Genomic DNA, 23,845 nt, shown 5'->3' with positions numbered 1-23,845 from the left:
AAGTATGACTATAGTTCTCTATTTAAATGGATAGAAATCCTGAAAAGAATGTATATTCCTTTCTTAATAAGCCATCTCCTTTGTGATGCAATCATGTTCCAAGTCACTGGCTATTTTTAACATTGGATCTTTGGGATTGCTCTGTAGCCTGCGGAAATGAATCTGCTGATTTCCTAATTCAGCACTAGACTCTTCTCCTACACCTAAATAAAACATAGACATATTTGGCATCATACTTCCTTGGCTTACCCAGCTCCTGCTATGCATATGCTATCACTCATTCAAATGAAGCCGTGTGCCCAGTGGACTCAGTGTGCTTAGGATTTCTCTCCCACTTTGTCCTGTTACTGCACTACTATTTTTTTCCTCCTCATACTTTTTTTAACTTGTATGGGATCCCATTACTTCACTGAGCTTGGTTGCTCCTAGAGTTCAGAGGAAATATTTTATTCAGCCTTGTTTCATATAGAACATTTTCTCCAATGCCGTGCTCAGAGCAAATTCTTTTCTGTTAATTAAGTTTCTTTATTGTGAAAATACTCTACAGAGGGGTTACAGTTACATGAGCAAGGTAATGAGCACATTTCTTATCCAGCATTGTTGCCTCCTCCTTTTTTTCCCCTACCATCCCTTCCCTCCCACTTCCTCAGCTACAGCCTCCTGCTCCACCTAAATTGTAAAATTCATTTTCGACATAGCATCTTGTACATCTCATTGTTGCAATGGCTCAATCTGTATCCTTATTTAAACAAATTGCTTTTTCCCTTCTCGTCCCCAAATTCTTAATAAATGCATATTGCATTGATCAGTCTACATGGGTGGCATAATGAACGAGTGTGGAGTTCTTGGGTCCCTAGGCTCCTCGGGTTGCTCTTAATGTTTTGGATGAGAAACTCAGAAGTGAAGTGTCTACCATTCAAAGAAACGGCCAGAATCAGTTGCACAATGTCCATCCTTCCATGTTCCACAGATATTTGATATTTGGTACTATGGGCCAAAATCAACATAAATTAGTTTTAGAAAAAAGTAGAAACATGCTTGCTTTCAATCACTAATTTTGTTTTAAAGTGTTAAAAGTAATTTTAAGTTTTGCCTTTATAGGTGACCATACTGTTTATTTCTATATGGGAAAAAGGAAGTCAAAATATTCATGAAATAGTGATCTAGATCTACATGAACTATCTGAATGGAGGAAATGAAAACCTATACAAAAGTATCAGATTCTTAGAACTGTTATGTTCTGGCCTCTAGATTCATTTAATCCCTTCAACTATAAATACTATACTCATAAACTGTTAAAATGTCAGTGTTCTGATGGTCATGAGCTTGGCCCAGTTTCTTTTCAGGAAAGAGCAGATGTTCACAGAAGAGCTACACTTAGCCTTTGATTTTCACTTTAGGGAAGAAGGTAAAAAAAAAAAAAAATCCAGTGCTGTACCAACTAAGGATCAGGTGGAGAGAGCTTCTCTCTCTTTTCTTGCTGAAGGGACAGAAGCATATGTCTTTCCAGAATTCCAATCTCTTGCTCCACATAACAGTAAGTATTTCCTACATAAAGTGTTGTATTCTATACTTCAGTATTATATAACAAGACGGTTAAATTTTATCCAGTTTCAGTGCCTTTTCTTTTTCTTTTTTTGCAGATCTGGTACTATTGGCCTAATTTAAAACGATTAGAGTAAAACCAATACCGCTTTTTCAATCATCAAAGAAGTACAAAGTTCTAAACGTATAGAAGCACAAAGCTTATAGCTTCAAGAGAGCTGCTACATCTCAGTCTGGGGACTCAGGATTCATGGTGTCTCAGAAAACTGGACATTTTACCTACCATGCTTAACACTGAAGGAAGTATAATTTTGAAATTTAGTTGATGACTCAGTGAAAGTATATGTTTACTCATATACATTATTTACTATTATCTATTCTTTAATGTATGCATGGTATTCTTCACTATAAATAAAATATGTCTCCTTTCATTGACTTCATTGATCTTGGAATACAATGGCATTCAAAACCCCAATACTTATAACATATAATCAAAATATATAATAACAACACTGGAAAGTATTTTTCAAAGCCCATAATTTAATGCATCATCTGCATTTCCTTTCTTATATAATAATAAAAAAAACACTCCACAAAGCTCCTGAATAAAGTATGCAGCACTGACTGTTCTTTTTTGCTGGCTCAAAGGAAATCATAAGACATTCCTAACATCTCTTAGGTCATGCTGGGAAGAGCAGTGGCCAACCTGCACAGGGATGAGGGCACACAGCATCCATGCCTACAACATGGCTGGTTTTGAGTGTTCATGAGGGCAGGAGACTTGGATATTCGTACAGAACATGGAAGGCCAAAATAAAACACAAATGACGATTGTCCAAGTCAGTGTACACAGGCCGATTGGGCTAAGTTGAAAATGGAGAAGTATCTTAGACAAAGGAATCTACTTTATTACAGTGAAAGAGAAAGTGTACTTTGGGCTCACAACCATTCTAGCACACAGACTATATTGTTATCCTATTAAGAGAATATCCTCCTCATTTTGTAGAGATGGGGAAACCCTAAGGAGTATGAGTTCATAGGAATTCTACTAAGTCCTGCTAGGGGAGAAAAGAAGGAAAGGAAGGACTAAGGGAAGAATTATGTATACTTTGCCTGACACTTTTCAAACAATGCCAAGATTTCATTCAAAAATACTAAATCTAAAAATCTGAGGGTAGCTTATAAATTGCACATATTAGATATAACAATCTGATTTTTATCTCTTAATTTCAGTTTAAAGATTACATTCTCGCACTTAAAAGCTCAAATTGTCTAATTCATTGTTCATATTTTCCAGCTTCCTTTCATTCATAAAATTCATTGAAGTGATGATGTATCACTTACACATGTGCATACAAACACACGTGTGTACACATATGGGCCCAGGCATACCTTAGGCTCTAAACTGATGGCTAACAGAAAAAACTTGAAAGTTGGCATACTAGAAAAAGTTTAAACAACTATATTAGATCAATGAAATTATTTGACTATAAAATACGTCTAATCTAGCTATAAGTCTGCCTAATGGGAATTTTAAGTATTTTTAAAGTATCTTTGTAAGTATCCTTATAAATATATAAAGAATTATTTTATTTTTATAGATAGAAATAAAGTAAAAAATGCATACTTTCCAAACAGATCACTATAAAAATGAGTTAATCAATCCCCAATTTAATCAGATCAGGTGATTAGTACCTGACATGACATTAGTACTTAAAAATAGGGCTCTCAACAATGATGCCCTTGGAGAACCTTTTTGAGTTAGTAAAATCTTACATTGCTTTGGTCCTGTTTCCTTTCTGCTGAGATGATTTCATAAGGAAATGAGATGCTTCTGTAGGAGCATAAGTGGGTTTTTACCTTTGTTATGAATGAAGAATCGCTATAGAGCATCCTCATGGCTCCAGGAGTAGTGAGTACCGGTATGTGGAGGCAAAAACAATACAAGAGGAGATCAAGGTTTTACCTCACAGGGCTGTTGGAAGAATCTGGGTCGTGAGCCGCTACAGTGCCAATGATGTTGCCAACTTGAGTTGCTTCTGACACCTCCATGGGGTACAGGAGGGAAGAAAACACGGGGGGCTCGTCCACATCCTCCACAATGATCTTCACCGTGGTTGTGTCACTGAAAGGCCCCAGGCTCTGAAAGCGAGGGTCGGCATCCCTGTTCGCAGCTTCGATGCGGAGCGTGTAACTTGTTTTGGCCTCGAAATCCAGTTCCTGTAAAGGACAGTTATTAGGAAAATTAAATTGCCAATTAGACAGTCAGCAGAGCACAGCCTTATCGTTTATGAATGTCAATAGGCATAGGAAGGTCTCCGCCGTGAAAGTGCACCATCAGCGTTCAAAGCTAATAAGTGGTTATGCCAATCAGGACCTTGCTGCTTTTCTGGCTCAAAGACTACGGTAAGCGCTATGGAGGTAACTCCCACCGCTGGCTCTGTTGGACAGATGTACATTTTTATTTGAGAGACACCGAATTTAAAAATATTTTGCAACAAGACATTCATATGCTTATCCTTCAACCACATCATGCAAGTTCATTACTCAGGAGTTCACAAGCAAAAAGAAGAGAAACATCACTTTCCATTCGATTTCGCACTAGGAAGCACCTTAGCTTTGGGCCTACATGGAGAGGGTGAACTGTCCGCCGTTCAAACTGTAGTGTCAGTGTCAGGCACACTGGGATTGTCCAGACTGAAAACAGCCATTCTCCATAAAGCATCATCAAGCCTGCCTTCTTAATTCTCCAATCCACACACACACACACACACACACACACACACACACACACACACACACACACACACACACACACTGTATGCTTATATAAGATGTTTGGAACTTGTAGTCTAGAATCTACTTTATACTAATTTTCAGAGAGGATTAACCATGCTAAAGTGTTCCTCACACATAGTGACTGGATGAAAGCATAAAGAAACTGACAAAAATCAATCCAAAGACAGTTAAACGTTGCCTACTGAAGCATCATCTGTGAACATCAGTAGTAATTATATACATAACATGTAGAGATATTTGTGACTTTATCTAACAGACCCAGAGTTGCATGTTTTTCAGGCTTTCCAATCTCACTGTGACCATTGAGAAAACACAATTTACTGAAATTAATAAATAACTTGAAATAAATGGTGTGAAATAGTAAGCATGTTTTACTGACTTCTACATATTAACATCAAAGCAGTTATAATGCAAATGTACCAAGTATGTGTATGAGAATATGACTGGGCATAGACACATGTGTACATACATGCCAACTCAATACAGGTGTCAATCAAAATAAATTTTAAAATGTAGGTAAATAGAATACATGGTATATATGCTGCATTATATATATGACATCTACTGAAGCATATGTGATATATACTCTACTTTACATAAAGTGTGATCATATTTATAATGTCACATGCATACACACATATAAATCATGTGTCAAAAAATTCATTTTCATCTCTTTTCAAATGAATGCAAATCCACAACTATGTTTGAAAGAGCCATGCAGATTATTTATATTACAAAAAGAAAAATCACACATTTCTGTTCTCAGGTAAAAGTTTTTCTCAAAACAGAATGCTTTAAAATTCCTACAGAAGTAAATGCAATTATTTTGTGCCAAGTTATGTTTAAGCATATCCGAAAGGCAGGTGCATGAGGCATCAACATCTGGAACCACGAAGTCAAGTTGAAATACAACGTTCTGTGATGATTGGTTGTCTAAAACTTATTATGAAATCAGAGCAATAAAATAATCCAGATGAAAAGCTATGAATCAAGATCACAGACAAAAGGCATTGCTACATAAAAGTATTTCCAGGCCGTATCACAATAAGCTAAACATCTGCTTTTCAGAACTATAGTGGCATGATGGGAAATGGGAGAGAATGTTTGTGCAAGAATATTTTCATTTCTGGTTCTGTTTGTCATTATTGATTTTCACATGAGAGATTCATCACACAACTGTTAGATTTCATTAGGAAGATTAAAATTGGTAAACTGGAAATGATAACTGAGATAATCCAAATAGGAAAAAAAAGAAGAAAGTACTATTGAACCTGATTCTCTTAAATCTTTGAAACTATAAATAATTGGAAACATATATATATATATGGAAAATAAATCTCAAATTGTGTTACCCTGTAGCCCATACAGCAAATAACAAATAGGATGGCTAAAGCAAAGACATGGGATATATGTCACTTAGATACAAATGAGAGAAGTCATAGAGCCTTTGTGGGACTTCTCAGACATGCTTGCTCATCTGTCAAGTGACATCAGTGTCATAGAAGCAGCAGTTTGTACTCAAACTATGAAAGAGAGTTCTTCATAACATTGTCACCAAGGGTGATAAAATTTAATGTTGAAATAAATGTCTAAGACAGAGATCTGCCAAGTTCCTATAAGAGTTGTATAGTTAGCTTAAGGCTTTGAGGGCTACATATAAAGGAATGAATGCAGTTGTGTGTCTGTAATTCTTCACAGACAGACAGGGAAACTTAAATTCTATAGAATTTCCATGTGCCTTAATACATTCTTCTTGATATTCTATTATGATAGGTATTAAAATTATTTTAGCTAATCATAGAAAAACAGAAAATGAAGACTAAATCATGGGTGAATAATATTGCTCCCTTTTTCTGAATATTATAAATCATAACCCAAATCAAATTGTAAAACCAAAAGACAAAGTTATTTTTCAAGTAAATGTAACTGGCTCATGTTTTATTCCTTCTCCAGCACTTAAGGTCTATATTTGAACAAGTCAGATTATAATATTCATTTTTAACAGAGAGACTCTAACAACTAGTAAAATCTCAAATTTTCCTCTTGCCATTTTTTAGTTTTTTCAATACTAACTCACAATAAAAAATATAACATTACATCCATTCAATAAAATACTGACCTTATTTTTTTTGTTTCCAAAAGTTTGGCTTAGGGTCCAGCCCAATATACGCTCATTAAACACACTGACTTACTTTCAGGTTTTTGCCTTTGAAAAATGATGTTGTTTTGGAGACTGATCCATGTGAAATCCTCCTGGAAATTCTTCATCCTGGAGTTGCTATCATAATATGCTATCATCTACTGGTAATATTCTATGCCCACCAGTATATATGTTTGTATGCATGTCTATATGTTAAATATATCATAGTTGATGATGCATTCATACAAACTCTCTCTGCATTTCCTTCCAGTCTGGAGAATCCATTTCTCTATTAGATCTAGTCCATTCTGTAATGTTTAATGTTCTCCCTATTTCTCAACCAAATAAACACAAATCTTACATTTCCCCCAAATACAGGGCTCACATAAGCTTATACTTATAGAATAAACAAGTATGTATTTCAACATTTTTGTTAAGGTATTTTTTTCTCTGAAGAAAACAATTCCTCAGAACCTTAAAACCAAACTACAATTTTGAGTAAGTTTTCTCTACAAGAATTATTTCTCTACATTTACATACAATAATAAGAGCTCTAATGTCATCAGCAATTACTTTCTAAAAGCAAAACATATTTTTATTATGTACAACTGAACTGCTGGTACTTTTCTTTTGCTTTCCTTCCCTGGGTTGTGACCAAAAAGGTCAATGTTCCTCTCAGCTTAGGTATGTTTAGACCTCCCTTTCTTAGAGCATTTACTGTAGAAAATTAGTCATATCTGTCCTTTCTCATCTCCCTTTAAGATGTAAATATTTTTTAAACAGTGTTATGCCATCAGAGAAGATGGAGCCTGTACCTCAGGTTCTACAACAGACTTACGCTTACTTGTAAAGGAACCTTTAAAGTATCTCCAGCCCTTTCATGCTAGCAAAGTAAAATTTTTTAAGACTGAGTCTAAATTTTTCTTTGTCCCTGTGGCAATAGCTCTGAGTAAAATGTTCTTTAATTGTTTAATCTTGTCCAGTGCATTTTTTTTGCTCTGACAATTGCAATGTGTTCTAGTAATGAAAATAATAATTATATATTATAACTCTAAGTTATCTGAACTCATTCTGTTTGAATGGACATTACCTGTGAAGTCTTACAGGCATATAGTTTGGGCGGGGGGGGGAGGCTGGATAGGGAGGGGATTGTGGGTGGGGTTGGTGTGGACTGTTTGTTCTGTGTGGGTTCCTTTTGAGGAATTTAACTGTTTCCTGTCTGCTTTACCATACTGGATTCAGTGGACTTTTATTTCAGACAAGTCTTCCAAGCTAGTAAGTTTGCATATCTACGGTAGATGTCTTTAAAACATTTTGATTCAGTGAATGTTGAATGACAACGAGTACATAAAACCAAAGGAAATGTGTAAAAAATAACAAAACAAATATAGGAAAATTGAGAATAGGTGGAAATAATTACTGGGTGTGTCCATTTTCATTTTAGATTCCTATGAGTTATTATTTTGTAATATTTTTAAGAATTAAAATTTAAGATGGGCATGGTGACTCATGACTGTAATCCAAGCTATTTGAGAGGTAGAAGGGGAACCATGAGTGAGTCAAGTCAGGCAAAGTTATCAGGGAGCAAGAACCAGCAAAAACCCACAAAAGGGCCGAGTGCAGTTCAAGTACTGGAAAGTGAGCCTAGCAGGAGCAAGGCCTGGGATGCAATCTCAAGTGAGCCTAGCAGGAGCAAGGCCTGGGATGCAATCTCAAGATCACAAATAACAATAACAACAGCAATAATTTTAGTTTATCATAGTTGACTCTCAGCACAGTAGATGAACACATTCAACTTTTGGGAACATATTAGTAATAATGCGTAGAGAGTTCCTCACCCTCTCATAACCCATAGTCCTCATGGAAGAACATTTTTGATTATTTGACTATTGTGACTCAGATCAGGTTATTCAGAATAATTCCTTTCTTTGGGCTTCCTAACTTACTAGTGTTATAAACAATTAGAGGACTGTTGTGAACCAAAACATTAAATTATGTCAACATATTAAAAGACTATGACTATAGGTGCTAGTTTCCAGATTAGTATTTTAATCAATATTTTATAATTCTAAAATTAACATTTAGATGAACAAAAATATTTAAATTAACATTTTTAACTATAACAAGCTATGGATATTATTTCCAAAGTATTCAAAACATAATATCCCCACTGAGTATAGTGTCTCACACTATAATCCCATCACAAAAATAATAGTTCAAAGCAAGCCTGGACAAAAGTTAGGAAGTTCCCATCTCAAAAAGTAAATTGGATGTGGTGCTTCATGCTATTAAAACCAGCCACATGGGAGATGTAGTTAGGAAGATAGCAATCTATGACCTGGCTAAAAGGTGAGAAATATTTTGAAAAATACACAAAATACAAAATGGGATGCCCAAATTATAGAGTTCTTATCTGCCTATCTATTGTCTGGTACCATTAGACATATATATCATATGATATATATGTGTGTGTATGTGTTATATGTATATGCATACATATGCATATATACATATATGATTTCCCAAATCTGTGACCACTAGTATATAATACGTAGCCTGTTTCTGATTCTCAGATGAACACACACACACACACACACACACACACACACACACACACATACACAAAGATAGCCTCATAAATCTTTAAATGCTTTTCCATTAACACTGCAGATTTTATAGTCCTCAGCATGTCAGGGCGGTTGTAGGAATTTCATAACATGAATCCATTAACTGTTCACTGTTCATTAGCTATCAGCTCGACTTAAGAGACCACCTGAGCTACACAGAGGCTTTGGAAAGATCTGGCAGTGGAGTCAAGCACGTGTGTGTTTCTTGCTGACGATCACATGCTAGCAACCTTGTCGGTGTAGCTTCGGGAGCTGTCTTCCCACTGACTCATAACAACAATGGGAGTGAGTGGGAAACATGAAGCAGATCATTTAACTTAAAAAAAAGAAAGAAAGAAATAACATGTGAAAGTACTGGCTCTGGAAGGCAGGAAAAAAATGTATAAATATGATACAGCAAACAACCAGCTGTGATGGAATGGTGAGCTTAAAGAGACAAAGACCAAATGAGAGCTTCTGTCACCAAGCTATCTAGGGTATTATACATGATGATCCACTGAGTGCAGAAGGCCTAACTCAGCCACCACAGACCCTTACCTAAGCCATGATGCCTCCTCATTGTGCTCTGTTGTTTGGATTAGCTTTCACCCTCCTGAAATGTCCCATTAGACTTTGTATTAATTTCCTTCTGCTATGATAAAAAAAACATGCTGCAAATATAATCAGTTAACAAGTTTATTACTTTATAGGTTTGAATGTCATAAGTTGGAAAAAAATCAGGATATTAATGGGCTTCATTCCTCCTAGAAGACCCATGGGGGAATTCATCCAATTTCTAAAGACAAGTATTCTTGGCTCCCAGCCCTTTGCTCCATCTTTAAAGCTTAGCATTTAATCTTTTTATATGCATCTGTCTTTTTTAACCCTCCTTTACCCTGTGGTCCTCTTACAAGCATCTCTCTGCTTGTATTGAACAATAATATTATAGGGTCCAGAATAATCTAACATTTTTAAAAGCTCTTTAATGGACCCACACCAGCACATTTCCATTGGCCACGTGAGGTGACATATTCACAGATTCCATGTGTCTCTTTGGGAAGGGTCCTGTCTTATTTAACAGAACCTGCTACTGGGAGTATATGTGATCTTTTATGGTTTTTCAAGCAAAAAGTACAATAACAACAACAAAACACCCAATCATAACACACGAAAATAAAACCCTATATGACTACATTTACAAATGTCTATTTTTCTAGCCAAATGCAAAACCTGAGTGGTATTCATTTGCCATGTTGATGTATGTATTTCTCCACAAGCCATACTGGCACTGTCAATCATTCTATAGAAGGTTTGAATCCAGAGCACAATCCAGTGATACTTCAGCCTATATTTTGCTAGAGATTTCCATCAAACAGTGGCAAATATCTCTTGATCTTTTTTTTTTTTTTTTTTTTTTTTGCTTATGTGGTGCTGAGAAATCGAACCCAGGGCCTCATGCATGCAAGGCAAGCGCTCTACCATTGAGCCACCTTCCCAGCCCCTATTTGATCTGAGGAGAGAAGATAGTGGTGGAATGTAGCAAAACTGAGATACTATCTTACTTTTGCTGTTTCTTTTTATTGTTTGAATATGGAATGGCCATACAAAAGCTTATCAGTTGTGGCCATTGGTGGTGAATCTAGATGCTGAACCAATCATGAGGGCTTTAACCTTATCTGTTGACAAATTTACGTTTGTAGAGCACTATTGGGAAGTTTGCTAAACTACCAGAGGTGGCGCTCCGTGGGGCATGTGCTAGGTGCTGCTCCACACCCCAGGCACCTTGCTCTTTCCCTTTGCTTCCAGGCTCCCATCAGAGCTTCAGATCTGTGCAAACCTCTCTGCGGTGATGCCAGCGCTGACTTCCTGCAGACCCCCAGGAATGAATCAAACGATTGGCGTCTCTGGACCTGGGTATCAGAGAAATCCTTTCTCCCTGAAGATTTTTCTGTTTTATTTCATTTTGTTTTTCAGGTGTTTAGGGAACTAAAATACCATTTCCTGACAGTATGATCATCAGTGGTTAAAGTTATTTAGTCTCTCTGCAGAAGAGTTGAGACTCAAGGTATGTTTCTTCTATTCCTTAGTCTAAAATCGCTGTTATTTTCTCTCTTCTTTCCTCCTCCATTCCTTACTCAAATCTGGATTTTTCTGTTTCTAAATTTTGTCAACATAATGTGCCAGCATCCTATTGTTTCACTACTAGATAGCAGCATTCAGAGACTACCTAGTATCTGTCTTAGGCACAAGCCTAAGTTTTTGTTTGTTTGTCTTGTTTTGTTTTGTTTTTTGGTTGTGGGGCCTGAACTCTGGCACTGTCCCTCAGCTCTTCAGCTCAAGGCTAGCCCTCTATCACTTGAGCCATAGCACCACTTCTGGCTTTTTCTACTTATGTGGTGCTGAGGAATTGAACCCAGGGCCTCATGCATGCAAGGCAAGCACTCTATCACCCAGCCACCTTCCCAGCCCACTAGCCTAGGTCTTAGAGTAACTCCTGGCAGATACACATCCACCTTCCTGGTGCACAATCAAATAGGCAACTATCTCTGTAGCTGCACACTCCAGGAGTGGCCAGTTAGCTGACCACGGGTGCCTGTGTGTGTCCAGGGACGACGAGCAGAAAACAGCCCAGACTGGGATAACCTGCAAAAGGCTTACTTTGCTTTTAAAACACTAACCTCAGATTGTTGTTAGGCAGCAATAAATTACAGATACAATTACAGAGAGGAAAGGGGTGAGAAGAGATATCTTCAGATGCTGACATGGCATGGAAGCATTGCGTAGGAAAATGGACTACAATATGAGACTTGAATCACCAAACTGAATTCTGATTTCGTGTCTCTTGAATCTTCTAATCTAAGAGCCCTCAAAATTTCCCTTCAAATTATTACTCTGATATTCAGTTCCTTTTCCTGTATATGAATATTAAATCTTGTTTCTTAGGATGTTTCCCAATTCGTGGTTTTTAAACCCTCTAACATACATTCATCCTGGAAATTACTACTTTATGACCGATTTTTGTTTTCAGAATTTTCCTATTCCATGAAAACAAAAATGGTCAGGTTCAGTTTGTGTATATGGTTTTCAAAGATACTAACAATCACCCCTTTAATTTTGACTGCCACGTTTGTGCACGTGAAACCTCTTTCTAAAATTTTAATCCAGACCATTTCCTTGAGTTTCACATCTTTATTTACAACCACATAAGCATATCTACCTGTATAGTACATGTATGTATGTGTGCACATCAAAAATAACATATTCCAGACCATCCCCCCATTCTTATTTCAGAGGACATCATAGTAACACTAACATTTACTCAAATTTGAAATATTTTCCTTGTCCTGGAGGTTTCCCTTTTACTCTCTTGATATAATGACTAAATTATAACATACCTATTTCTTAGACTTCTCTTTCTTGAATTCTGCTTTTTGCAGCCCATTTATGAATCTACATACCACATAAAAATACAGAAGTAAGGCATATTTTACTTTTATTTAGACATTTCCATTTCAGGATGTACTTATTAGAAGATATCTTAGACCCACACATATGCTGAGTTTTCAGCATATGTGCAGGTGGTGTACTGCCTTTTGTCCTGTTTTGATCATATCTGTCATGCCCTGACATTTAGATTCATATAATCATTCAGCTAATATGGTCCTACTCTTTCCTTTCTTGGTGAAGCTTGTTGTTAATCTCTGATCCTGATTACTCAATCACAGCTAATATCACACTGTGATAAGCAGATTGAACTCATGTGCATAATGTTGTAAAAATATTCTTACTTGTAAGCACATAGACTTCCAAATAATGGAATGGGAAAAAATATTGCCTGAAATTCAATAGTCCACCAAATCAGCACCATTATGTTAGTCTTTTAAAATTTCAGTCTCTTTACTAAAATGATCAAAAATGTATTCCTTTCCTGGCAAAATGGGGTCAGTGTCTTTGAGATGCATGCTGTGAACTGCCTATACTTGGCAGCTCAATTAATTGAGTAAAATCTCCCAAGGAAAAATGTAATGAGAAGAAAGAAATAAATAAAATGGAAATGCCACCAGTGTGATTTTTCTTCACCACACATCAGGGATACATTGAAGAAGTAGTGAAAAAACACACGTGGCTTTAGACTCAGCTCCCCTTTATTGCAAGTAGTAGTTACGAAAACTGACTTCACATATCCCAAATCTGTGCAGCTGAATCCGGGAGGGACCCCCTACCTAACACCCCCAGCGCACTTGGAGGAAGCCAGCACCATCAATGTCTACATGGTAGTATTTATTCTTTGACTTCATTTTGCCTCCTGTAGGTGTGGACAAGAGGAGATTATGGAGATCCCACAGTAGATTTGTCCTCAGGAGACCCATGTTTGTCTTCTTGGATGTGTGACAATGTGAGCCACAAAGCAACTTATTTAGGTGCCAGACGCTGGGAGTTGTATTTATCCTTCAAAGGAAATGCATCTTGAAAATGCCCATGTTTTACTGTGCTCTACCTCTAGTAACATGCTATATTGAAGAAAAATTCCATGTTTAATTCCAACTGAGGATTTATGTAGAAAACAAAACTACATTAAAGGAAGAATTGACATGTCTCCATGGAGGAGAAAAAAACCTTACTCAAGGTCCTAAGTCATAAATTCAAGTATGAAAATATGTAAGAGAGGAATTCTAGGTGGAATGAAAACCACAGATTTTACTCAAGTAAAATTCACTTTGTGAATTTACAATCCCTATGTCACTGCTTGTAAACATCCCCACACAATCATTTGTAAATACCCAAGAAGTAGCATGCACATCGTTCTAACTGGTTAACACTATTCTTTTCGCAGCCTTTATAACTTAGACTAAATTGTGATGTTTATTTCAGTAGAGGAGGGATGATTAAATTGTACTTTATATGAACCTCCACAGAAATATTCTGTTTCATTTATTATGCTTATTTTATCACATTATCCATTTTATCTAGCACTGGAGAAACACATATTTAAGAGTAATCTCTCACAATGCCCTTTAAAAATCTACAGCTCTTTATGTCAATGAAGAATAGTGTTTCTGTTTTCCCTGCTGCTCAGATAAGACACTTATATAAGACATTTGTCTGTGTATATACATATATGTGTGTGTGTGTATGTATCATACTTAATACATTGCATTAGTTATAATATATGTAAATATTTGAGAATATTACAATAATTTCTCAAAACTGGAAAAATTGTATTTTTCTATAGGAACACATTATTCATGAGAAAATATGCAAAGATTTTTTTATAATATAAAATAATTAAGTCCAGGTGATATCATGAATGCACTAGAGATAAGTACAAATTTCTATACAAATGATTATTAAATAACTATGAATAAAAGTGATATTTACATACTTGGAGCCATCAAAACAAATAATTATTTACCTTAATATTAATCTTGTCAACAAACTATCAATTTTCTTATAAAAGTATTCTGATATATCAGAGGGACTGAAAGATGTACTCACAAATAACTCAAGTTGGTATCCTGCTCACAGTATTCTGCATATCGCAGGGAAAATCTGAAAATATGCTAAGAATGATTCCAGGAAACTTCCTTTATCTTATTTCTGAGTTTCTTGGTTTTAGTCAGGATGCTATCAACAACCACAACAAAAGTCCATTCCAAAATTTTACATGCCAAAATTTTTTAAAAATTTATATTCCATTTTATCACATATATAATATATATCAAGTTTATATACCATATAATATAATATACATATTGCTTATATATGCATATATACATGATTCTTGCCATCGTCTTATATAACATACATAAAGAATCAGTAAAAATATTTTCAAATTATATTAAAAATACTTTAGCAAGTTGAATTCACACATCTTTGAAATATTTGAGCTCTTATAATGTTCTTTTTATCTTAGACCACAAAATAAAACATTTTGCCAACAGTTTGCCTATCCTACTTATTAAAACTTACATACAAAGATTATTACCAGCTGAGCTCAAATAGCAGCTGTCCACTGGAAATAATTACAGCAGTGTTTTGTCTATTGGCCTGAAATCAAACATATGTTTTAGTATAACACTAAAATAAAACTTTCTGTATTGATATGTTAATTATCAGTGAGTGTTAATTACAGTTATATACCTGGTTTTCCATGCTGATACATATTTCAGTCTTCAAGATGTTAGAGTTTTATAATATTAAGGATTTTAAATATTTGGAATATATCAAATTCCCTATAATACTACATAGCATCTTTGATTTCTCTTCTTTATTTAAAACAAATATCATTATATACATTGAAGAGGTAATAAAATGTATTTGTTATTTCATCAGTTATGGGGATATATTTAAATTTACTGTGGCAGACATACATTTTTGTCATGTGTACTGGATTTTTTTCTCTTTTTTATTTCCATTTAAGTAATTTGAGAATTTCTATATGAAACAGGAATGAATTATCTAATGAAGTTTTATGCAGTGATAATTGCTAATATAACAAGTCTGTATGTAGCCTCTACTTTTATTTTTGCCTATATTCTGTCCATCTATACATGTTTGTGTCTACTTTACATGAAATGTCTTCAAGTTGAACATAGGTCTTCATTAGTGGACTGGCCAAGAAACAAAACATGTCTCTGTTCAAGTACATCTTTCAAATAGTGTAGTTGAGAGTGTCTAATTGTTTTTTTTTTGGGTCCAGTCATGGGGCCTGAACTCTGGGCCTGGGCGCTGTCCCTCAGCTCTTCAGCTCAAGGCTAGTGCTCTACCACTTGAGCCACAGCGCCACTTCCGGCTTTTTTCTTTTTGCTTATGTGGTGCTGAGGAATCGAACCCAGGGCCTCAGGCATGCAAGGCAAGTGCTCTACCACTGAGCCAACTTCCCAGCCGAGAGTGTCTAATTGTTTTGGTGCTGCAAAAAAGGATATAGGTCTATTCAGACAGTAGAACTGATGAAAATTATTACAAATGCCACTGAAGTTTCCCAATGACTGAGACCTAAAAATAAATTATTATTTTAAAGTTAAAATGCCAATGATTCCCTCTGACCATTTCATTCGTCTCTCACATTTTCCCTCAACCAACAGTGGTGTCCTCTGTGGTGCCGTCCTTATAGAAATGAAAATAAAAACAAGGACACAGCAGATATTACCTTCTGAATGGTAATGATGCCTTCCTGCGTGTCTTTGTCTACAGATATTTTGAAAATCCCCAGGCCATCGCCGTCTACGATTTTGTATTCCATTTCTGCATTAGTTCCTATATCTGCGTCAGCAGCTTTGATTCTGGCCACAACTGAGGCCGCTGGCAAGGATTCTGGGACATTGTACTGGTAAGACCCTGTGAAGTTCAAAATAAGACATGAACAGCACCATATACCAAGCCAGCCATCATGCTTCATTATTTGGAGTTTTTAAGACAGCATTTTTGTCTGGTTTACTTATTTATTTTCATTTTCCAATAAGTAAGGGCTAAGAGAGACAAAATTCACAACACATCAAGAGATTGGTTATAAGAGTTCAGTAGAGAAATAACCTGAAGAGAAACAAGACAAGAGGCTCTAGTTCTCTACTGCTAGTGGCAATAAATGTACTGTGATTTATGATAAAAATAAATAAATTCAACATAATTAAAATGTCTAAAATGTATATAAGGGACACTCTATAAATATTAACAAAAAGTATAGATTTGGTCTCAGTTGGTCAAGAACAAGCCTAAATATCTCTGACAAGTTAATGCTGTTAATTTAGCTCAGGGCTTCGTGTTCTTGCTTGGCTGGCATCAAAACTACTGTGGGTCTCAATCTCTAGAGTAGCCAGGACTCTTGCTATGAGCCATGCCACCCATCTTACTGAGTATCTTTTGTTAAGAATTTTTCAGCAAACGAGGCAAGGAAGTGTGAGTGGCCAAATTCATCTTTTTTTTCTTTTTTTACTTTATAAATTTACCAAGGAGCAAAATTATCTTGTTGGGATTTTTAAAGAGCTGATTTTATTCACAATAGTATGAGAACACAGGAGATGTTTTTTTAAAGCAGGAATAAAGAAAATGAGCAGACAACTTTCAAAATTCATTTGTTTATATCTTTTTAAAAATAATTCCTTTCACCATACTGTAACTAAAAATTTTTTAAAATAAATAAAAAAAACACAAAATAGCATTTCAGAGTAAGATGAAGAGGGGAACACAACCTGCCACAGAACAATGCCCCTCTTCACTGTTTTGTGTTCATGATTATTTCCTTTCAGGCCTCCTGGGCCTTTTCTCCATTTCCCATTAGCAAATCTGTTAAAGGGTGGTGCATTGGTGCTTTCTTATGAAGACAGAACCGATTTTTTTTGACAGGGTGTAGGCAGTGTTCTTCTGGCTGAAGAATCACTTATAGTTTTAGGCTCAGACTTGTTTGTGCTTCCTAAAAATTGTGAATACTTCCTGTGTTTTTAAAAAGTGATTGCGGTAGATGGTTATTATTTCCACACATAAGGGAGTGTCCTTTGTCCAACTTGAAACTTTCTAAGTTAGAATGGTAATTAAATTGTGGAGAAAATTTAAAGAAAAAGGAGAACAAACGTCAATGGGGCACCCTTGGCTCCCTTCCCTTTAGTGCACAGGGGGTGTCTAATAAGCGAGAAATGCTGTATACGTCCCAGGAAAGCAGGACGACTGAAGCCACGAGAACTGTAAGGACCAATTCTTGTCATCTGGGATTTAAAGAAGCATCAGGCAGTTAATTCTATTATAAGCCCAAGATAATTATATTATTACTCTTACAAAAACTTCTACTTCATTATGTCAGGCCATCATGAACACACTGAAGATTAGCAGTTTGCTTTGTATAAAGATAATCTTGAGATAAATTTTAACAAAATTATTGCTATTATAAAGGTGATATACAGAGGGGTTACAGTTACATGAGTCAGGTAAAGAGTACTTTTCTTTTGGAAAATGTCACCCCTTCCCTTGATCTCTCCCAGTTTTCCCTTCCCATCCCACACACAAGTTGTAAAGTTCATTTTCAACATAGGATCCAATGAGTACCATTGTTGCATTTGTTCACCCTTTGACCCTTCATTTCTGTGTCTCCACTTATAATACCAAAGACACATACATGAACAAACAGAGCAAAAAGGCAAGAAAACAAAAACAGGGGGCAGGGAGACCTTGATTTCATTTCCTGGAGTTCATTTCAATAAATATTATTTTGGATGGATAAATGCATAAAGCCTTGTGCCTTTCTTTTTGAGATATGTTGACCAGGGGTACTCTTATTTTTGTTGCATAATAATATAAATAATGAAAAATAGGAAAAAAGTAAAACGAAATATCTAAGGAAAGATTATTTGAAGGAAGAAGTGGATTTCATGGTTGTTCACACAGCTTCCTTGTTTGGCATGTATTATTATAGAAAGTTTAGTTCCCCACTTTCATTAGACAAGAATTTGAGAACCAGTGGCATGAGAAAGTGATTTTTTTCTCACTGTAACAAAAAGTTAAAGAACCATGCCAAAAACAATATATAGGGCAACTGAAAAAAACTCATAATGAAACATTCTAAACAAGACACCTCTACATAGAATTGGGAGTGTTTTGACTTTTGCTTCAGTAAATCAAAACCTACTTCGGTCAAGATAGAATTGAGGTTGAGGCAATGTGTTGTACTGTTGCTTTCAATTGATTTCTTTTGAAACATTTCATTTGAAACAGAATGTGCCATAGGGACAAACTAATAATAATAATATATGAAATGTATATCTATGAAAATACTAAAGGGAATATACATTCTACAGATTATGTGTCAACAATTACTTTATCCAATGATGTATAAGTTTGATTTAGTCTTTAAGGACAAGGCAATATTCTGAGGGTGAAGAATTGTTACAGTAATTACCATCATCTTCCTAACACACCAAACACAAATAAGTCTGTGATGCAAAAAGACACATCAATAAATACCATGAATATTTGCCCGTGTTCAATATATGATTAAGGAAAAAAATAATCATTTTCCTTTGGAGACATCTGGCTTCGTGCTTCTTGGTAACCTGATGATTGCCTGTTACCTACTTAAGATCATGACCCTCAGGCAATGCAATTGTGGGAGAATGCAGTAAGAAAATTCTCTGCTTAGCAACTATTTTTAAAAATACTCTAGAATGTTTCCTGAGGCAGGCAAAGAGAGTTCTTGAAGCAAAGGACACTTACTTCGTGGGAAGCGGGGTGGGTTGTCGTTGACGTCAGTTAGTGTCACAGTGACCGAGGTGGTTCCTGACAGCCCGCCATTTTGGCCAACCATATCCTTTGCCTGAATGACAAGCAAATACTGGTCTTTAGCCTCTCTATCCATGTTTGGGAGGGCAGTCTTGATGACTCCTGTAAGATTTCAAATCCCAGTAAAATGCATCATGAATCACTGCATTGACACTAACAATGAACACTGATACAAGTGGCTGCCTTTTCTCGTTTGGTTTCTTTATGTCTAACCATTTTGATGAACAGGTAAAATTCAACCATATATGGTCATGACACACAGCATTGAAGGACAGAGAACATGCAGCCTTATTCAGACTGAAAGCAACAAAATGATCTTTCGTTTTACTGACTTCATTTTCCTGCCTATCCGTGGATTGTAATTGATTGTTGCAATGTTACAGGGAAAACTGCAAAAGTTATATATGCACAAAGTTCAGTTGATTAGTGTCTACAACACAAGTATTCTTGTCTTAATATTAATATTCTTGTCTTACTGTTCTATGAATTTTCATATTCCTCCTTTAGTGTTTCCAATCCTAGTTTGCTCCACCACAATGCTTGGGTTTATGAATACTGTCTCCAAACTTACAATGTTTATCTGAGAGTCTTACAGCTTACATGTCTGTCTTTTGCTGTTCTTTGTTTCTTTTCTGTTTTTAGAAATTATCTTTAAATAGTTGCATAAAGAAGTTGTCATTCGTACAAGTAGTTTATGAATACTATGCATCTTAGACACCGTCAATGTTTGAACTCAACTTTCTCTCCCACATTCCCCCTGACTTTTTAAAATTTTCTAAGAGATAAGTTGTGTTTCTTTGCTTATTTACTCTTAACGTTATCTGTGTAACTATTTTGATTAAGCATTCATAATTAAGCATTAGACCATTAAACATTGTATCTATATGAAATATTAAAAGTATGGATTTTTACCATGTCTGCTCATTGTTTCAACATTAAATCTCTAGTCATCTTTTATTTTTCTTCCTTATATCAATATATACCTACCAAATATGATTTTTTTCAAATTGACTCTGATTATAAGAGGTTTAAGACACTCCAGGTGAGCAGAAGGGCAGAAAACCTCATAGTGTTTTCTAATAGGGTAATTAAGCAAAGAGAGCATAATTCTGTTTCTTGGTTATCACATTTCTAACTACATGTGTAAAAAGGAATTTAATAAGTAACATTTCTCCAAAATTAAAAATCATCACAAAGTTTGCGAGTGATTGCACGTGCAAAGATAATTTTCAAGTCCTACAACTATTGAACGCATTGCAAATGGAATAACTGGGGAAAATTGAATTTAGATTAAGAAATTTCAGTAAGATTAGCATTCTAGCTTTGTGCTGGTGGTTTACGCCTGTCATCCTAGTTCTTCCGGAGGCTGAAATTGGAGGATTCTAGTTCAATGTCAGCCTAGGCAGGAAAATACATGAAATTCACATCTACAAACAATCACCAAAAAGTTGGGAGTAAAGCTGTGACTTATGTGTTAGAGAACTAACCCTAGCTCAAAAAGTGTGGCTGTAGAGCTGGGAGGGAAGGAAGGGTAGGGGAAAAACAAAGGAGGAGGCAACAATGCTGGATAAGAAATGTACTCACTACCTTGCTCATATAACTGTAAACCCTCTGTACAGTATTTTCACAATGAAAAAGTTATATATAAAAAAACACAGTGCCGAGGCCCTAAATTCAAACCCTAAGACCCTCACAAAAAAGAAAGAAAATAAGAGAGAGAGACAGAGACAGAGAGAGACAAAAAGGGAGGGAGGGACGGAGGGGGAAGGGAGGGAGAGAGGAAGGAAGGAAGGAAGGAGGGAGGGAGGGAAGGAAGGATTAGATTAGATTAACAATCTGTGGATGGTACTATTTTTACATTTAAATGTAAATCATAAATATTGGGGAAGACTTCTGAGACATCACAATTTATTCTCATTTATTAGGTAGATCTATAGTCACAGGGGCACATGTAATCCCAGAATGCAGTGTGGACATAATGCCTCTGAACTGGTAAGGCCAACGTCATATAACTGAAACTCTACACTTTACGAGATTTTCATGAAATATAAATTACTACTTTCATAATAAGATAAACATGTGTATTAGATTTTATTTTGTTTTGTTTTGTTTTATGCTGGTCATGGGGCCTGGACTCTGGGTGTGGGCACTGTCCCTGAGCTCTTCAGCTCAAGACTAACACTCTACCACTTGAGCCACAGAGCAACTTTTGGGTTTTTCTGCTTATGTAGTGCTAAGGAATTGAACCCAGGACCTCATGCATGCAAGGCAAGCATTCTACCACTGAGCCACCTTCCTAGCCCAGGGTATTAGATTTTTAGAGAAGGTATTGTTTCAAGTATTAGGATTTCTGAGTATTTTCTAACTACAGATGAAAGTAGTACTCAGAAGAGCTTTTGTATAGATGTATTTTATTCACCCTATCCATTTATGTATAATCTGTGGCTACAAAAAAATATTGTTATGTGTGCTGCTCTTGTTCAAAAATTGTACGCTTTTTAGTCTAGGAAAACAACCTGACAATTCTTGAATGTTTCAGCAAGTGCTGATTTTTTTTCTTGTGCTTATCCTGAGATTTGAATTCAGAGCCTGAGCACTATCTTTCAGTGTTTTGTTGTTGTTGTTTCTGTTGCTGTTGTTGTTGTTTTTCCCTAAAGGCTCCCATTTTACCACTTAAGACACAGCTTCACTTCCAGCTTTTTGATGGTTAATTGGAAATAAGAGTCCCACAAATGTACTTGCCCTTCCTATCTATGGACTTTGACCCTCGGACCCCAGCCTCCTGAGTAGGTAGGAGTACAGTCATCACATCTGACAACTGTTTTCCTTTGTTTTTGTGTGTGTGTTTCTGTTTTTTTGTTGTTGTTGTTTTAGAGCATATTTGGTTGTCATGGCATCTTATTATAATTTTGAGCTATCTCCAACAGATAAGAATCATTTCTGAAATTACCACAGTGTAGGAAGCCCCTGCTGAAGCCTTGCTTCGTGTATTCCAACTTTGATTTAACGGTCCCCGGTAATCACTGGAGCCCATCAGGAGAAAAACACTCCACTCCACTGTGAAAGTTGAACTTACTGAGATTTTGCATCCTTACAATGAAGTCAACAGTTTTGACAGCACTTTGAGCCAATTAATGTTCCACTAATGAAGAAAACAAAACAAAACAAACAAACAAAAAAAAAAACCCTAGCTTTCTTTAGGATCTAATCAAATGAGGAAATACTTTACTTTTTAACTAGAAATAACAACTGTTACCTGAATTCACTAAGTTTCCAAACCACTAATGCTCTTTCCATTCAGCCTTTCTCTTCCAGAGGGAACAGGACTAGTTTTCTAAGACCACAGAATTAGACACGACAGACACTTGCTTCCTCCTGGCTCCTATCTACTTGATAACACGTGTCAGAAGAGAGACCATGAATGAGCAACAGCTGCTTGCTGCAGGTTTTTTTTTTTTTTGGGGGGGGGGAGGGAGTAGCAATTGAGTTTCGACAGACACCACCAGTAGAAAATAGTCTTTGTCCAGAAGTAAAAATTTGATGAATAATCCATGCTGTTTTTTTCTTTTTTTAACTTGGGCATTCTATCAGCTCTGTTGTTAAAAATGATGGTTTATGTGAATATATGAATCTACAAATGAATATACCTGCAAAATTACTTTGCATGTAGCAGACTAAGTTTTTATACACAGTATTCAGTATGTAAAAATATGCATAATTAATATTTTAAGTTACTCAATGGTGCTTCCTACCAAAATGAACTTTTTCAGTTTTACATTACCTTAATATTTGGTATGTTAGCTAATGTTATGAGTATAGTGCATATTCAAGAAAGAATTGCAATGCTAAACACTGCTCCTAAGGGCACACCTCCATTTTGAGAGGATTTGACCAGTCCTAATCGTCATTTGGTGACAATGGTCACTCTTGCCAATTCAGAGTCCTAAAGGCCACTCTACCCCTCTTCAATGTTTCATCAAGCATAGAAAACCCATCAACTCACTCTGGGATGAAATATACTGATAATCATGGAAATTGGGTAAGAATTTTAAAATCCTAAACCTTAAAGTACAAAGATACAATTAGAAAATAAATAGAAAGCAAGTGGAAAATGCAATAGGCACTCTAGGTGAATATACCTCTGAGACTTAAGTGACACTGAGAAAATAAATATATTAGACTTTATAAAAGAGATATTAGGTTCAATGCTTTGTGATCTATTGGGTTATATATTCAGATTTGCAGAAATAATACAGACGAGGATCAAAGCACAGTCTTTTTTCACAAATAGAGAAACTGGAGCATGATGAAATAGATCTTGAACAGAGCAGCCTTAACTTTTAAGAAAAATAAGTATTCATGAATCTTGAAAGTTACGTGTCAAAGGAATACAGAAACTTGAATGAGCATAAATATTAAAGGTGTACGGACCACTTTAAAAGAAATTTCTTTGAGTATAATAAGTTCAATACTAGAATAAAAATTATGA

The 23,845-nt window shown here is 35.8% G+C and overlaps 1 protein-coding gene across 1 annotated transcript in view; it reads right to left on the bottom strand.

Moving 5' to 3' along the window:
* Window positions 1-23,845, bottom strand: part of Cdh7 (cadherin 7) — a 104,692-nt gene that overhangs the window by 24,576 nt on the left and 56,271 nt on the right. Inside the window, exons 5-7 of the mRNA XM_042693490.1 lie at window positions 19,291-19,458; window positions 16,241-16,428; window positions 3,512-3,765 (exon numbers count right to left, since the gene is read on the bottom strand). Coding sequence (XP_042549424.1) covers window positions 3,512-3,765; window positions 16,241-16,428; window positions 19,291-19,458 — 610 coding nt within the window. The remainder of the gene's footprint in view (window positions 1-3,511; window positions 3,766-16,240; window positions 16,429-19,290; window positions 19,459-23,845) is intronic.

Source organism: Dipodomys spectabilis, unplaced genomic scaffold (genome assembly GCF_019054845.1).
Source record: "Dipodomys spectabilis isolate Male_0828 unplaced genomic scaffold, ASM1905484v1 ptg000169l, whole genome shotgun sequence".
Taxonomy (NCBI): Eukaryota; Metazoa; Chordata; class Mammalia; order Rodentia; family Heteromyidae; genus Dipodomys; species Dipodomys spectabilis.
This window is presented reverse-complemented; position numbering and strand designations above follow the sequence as displayed.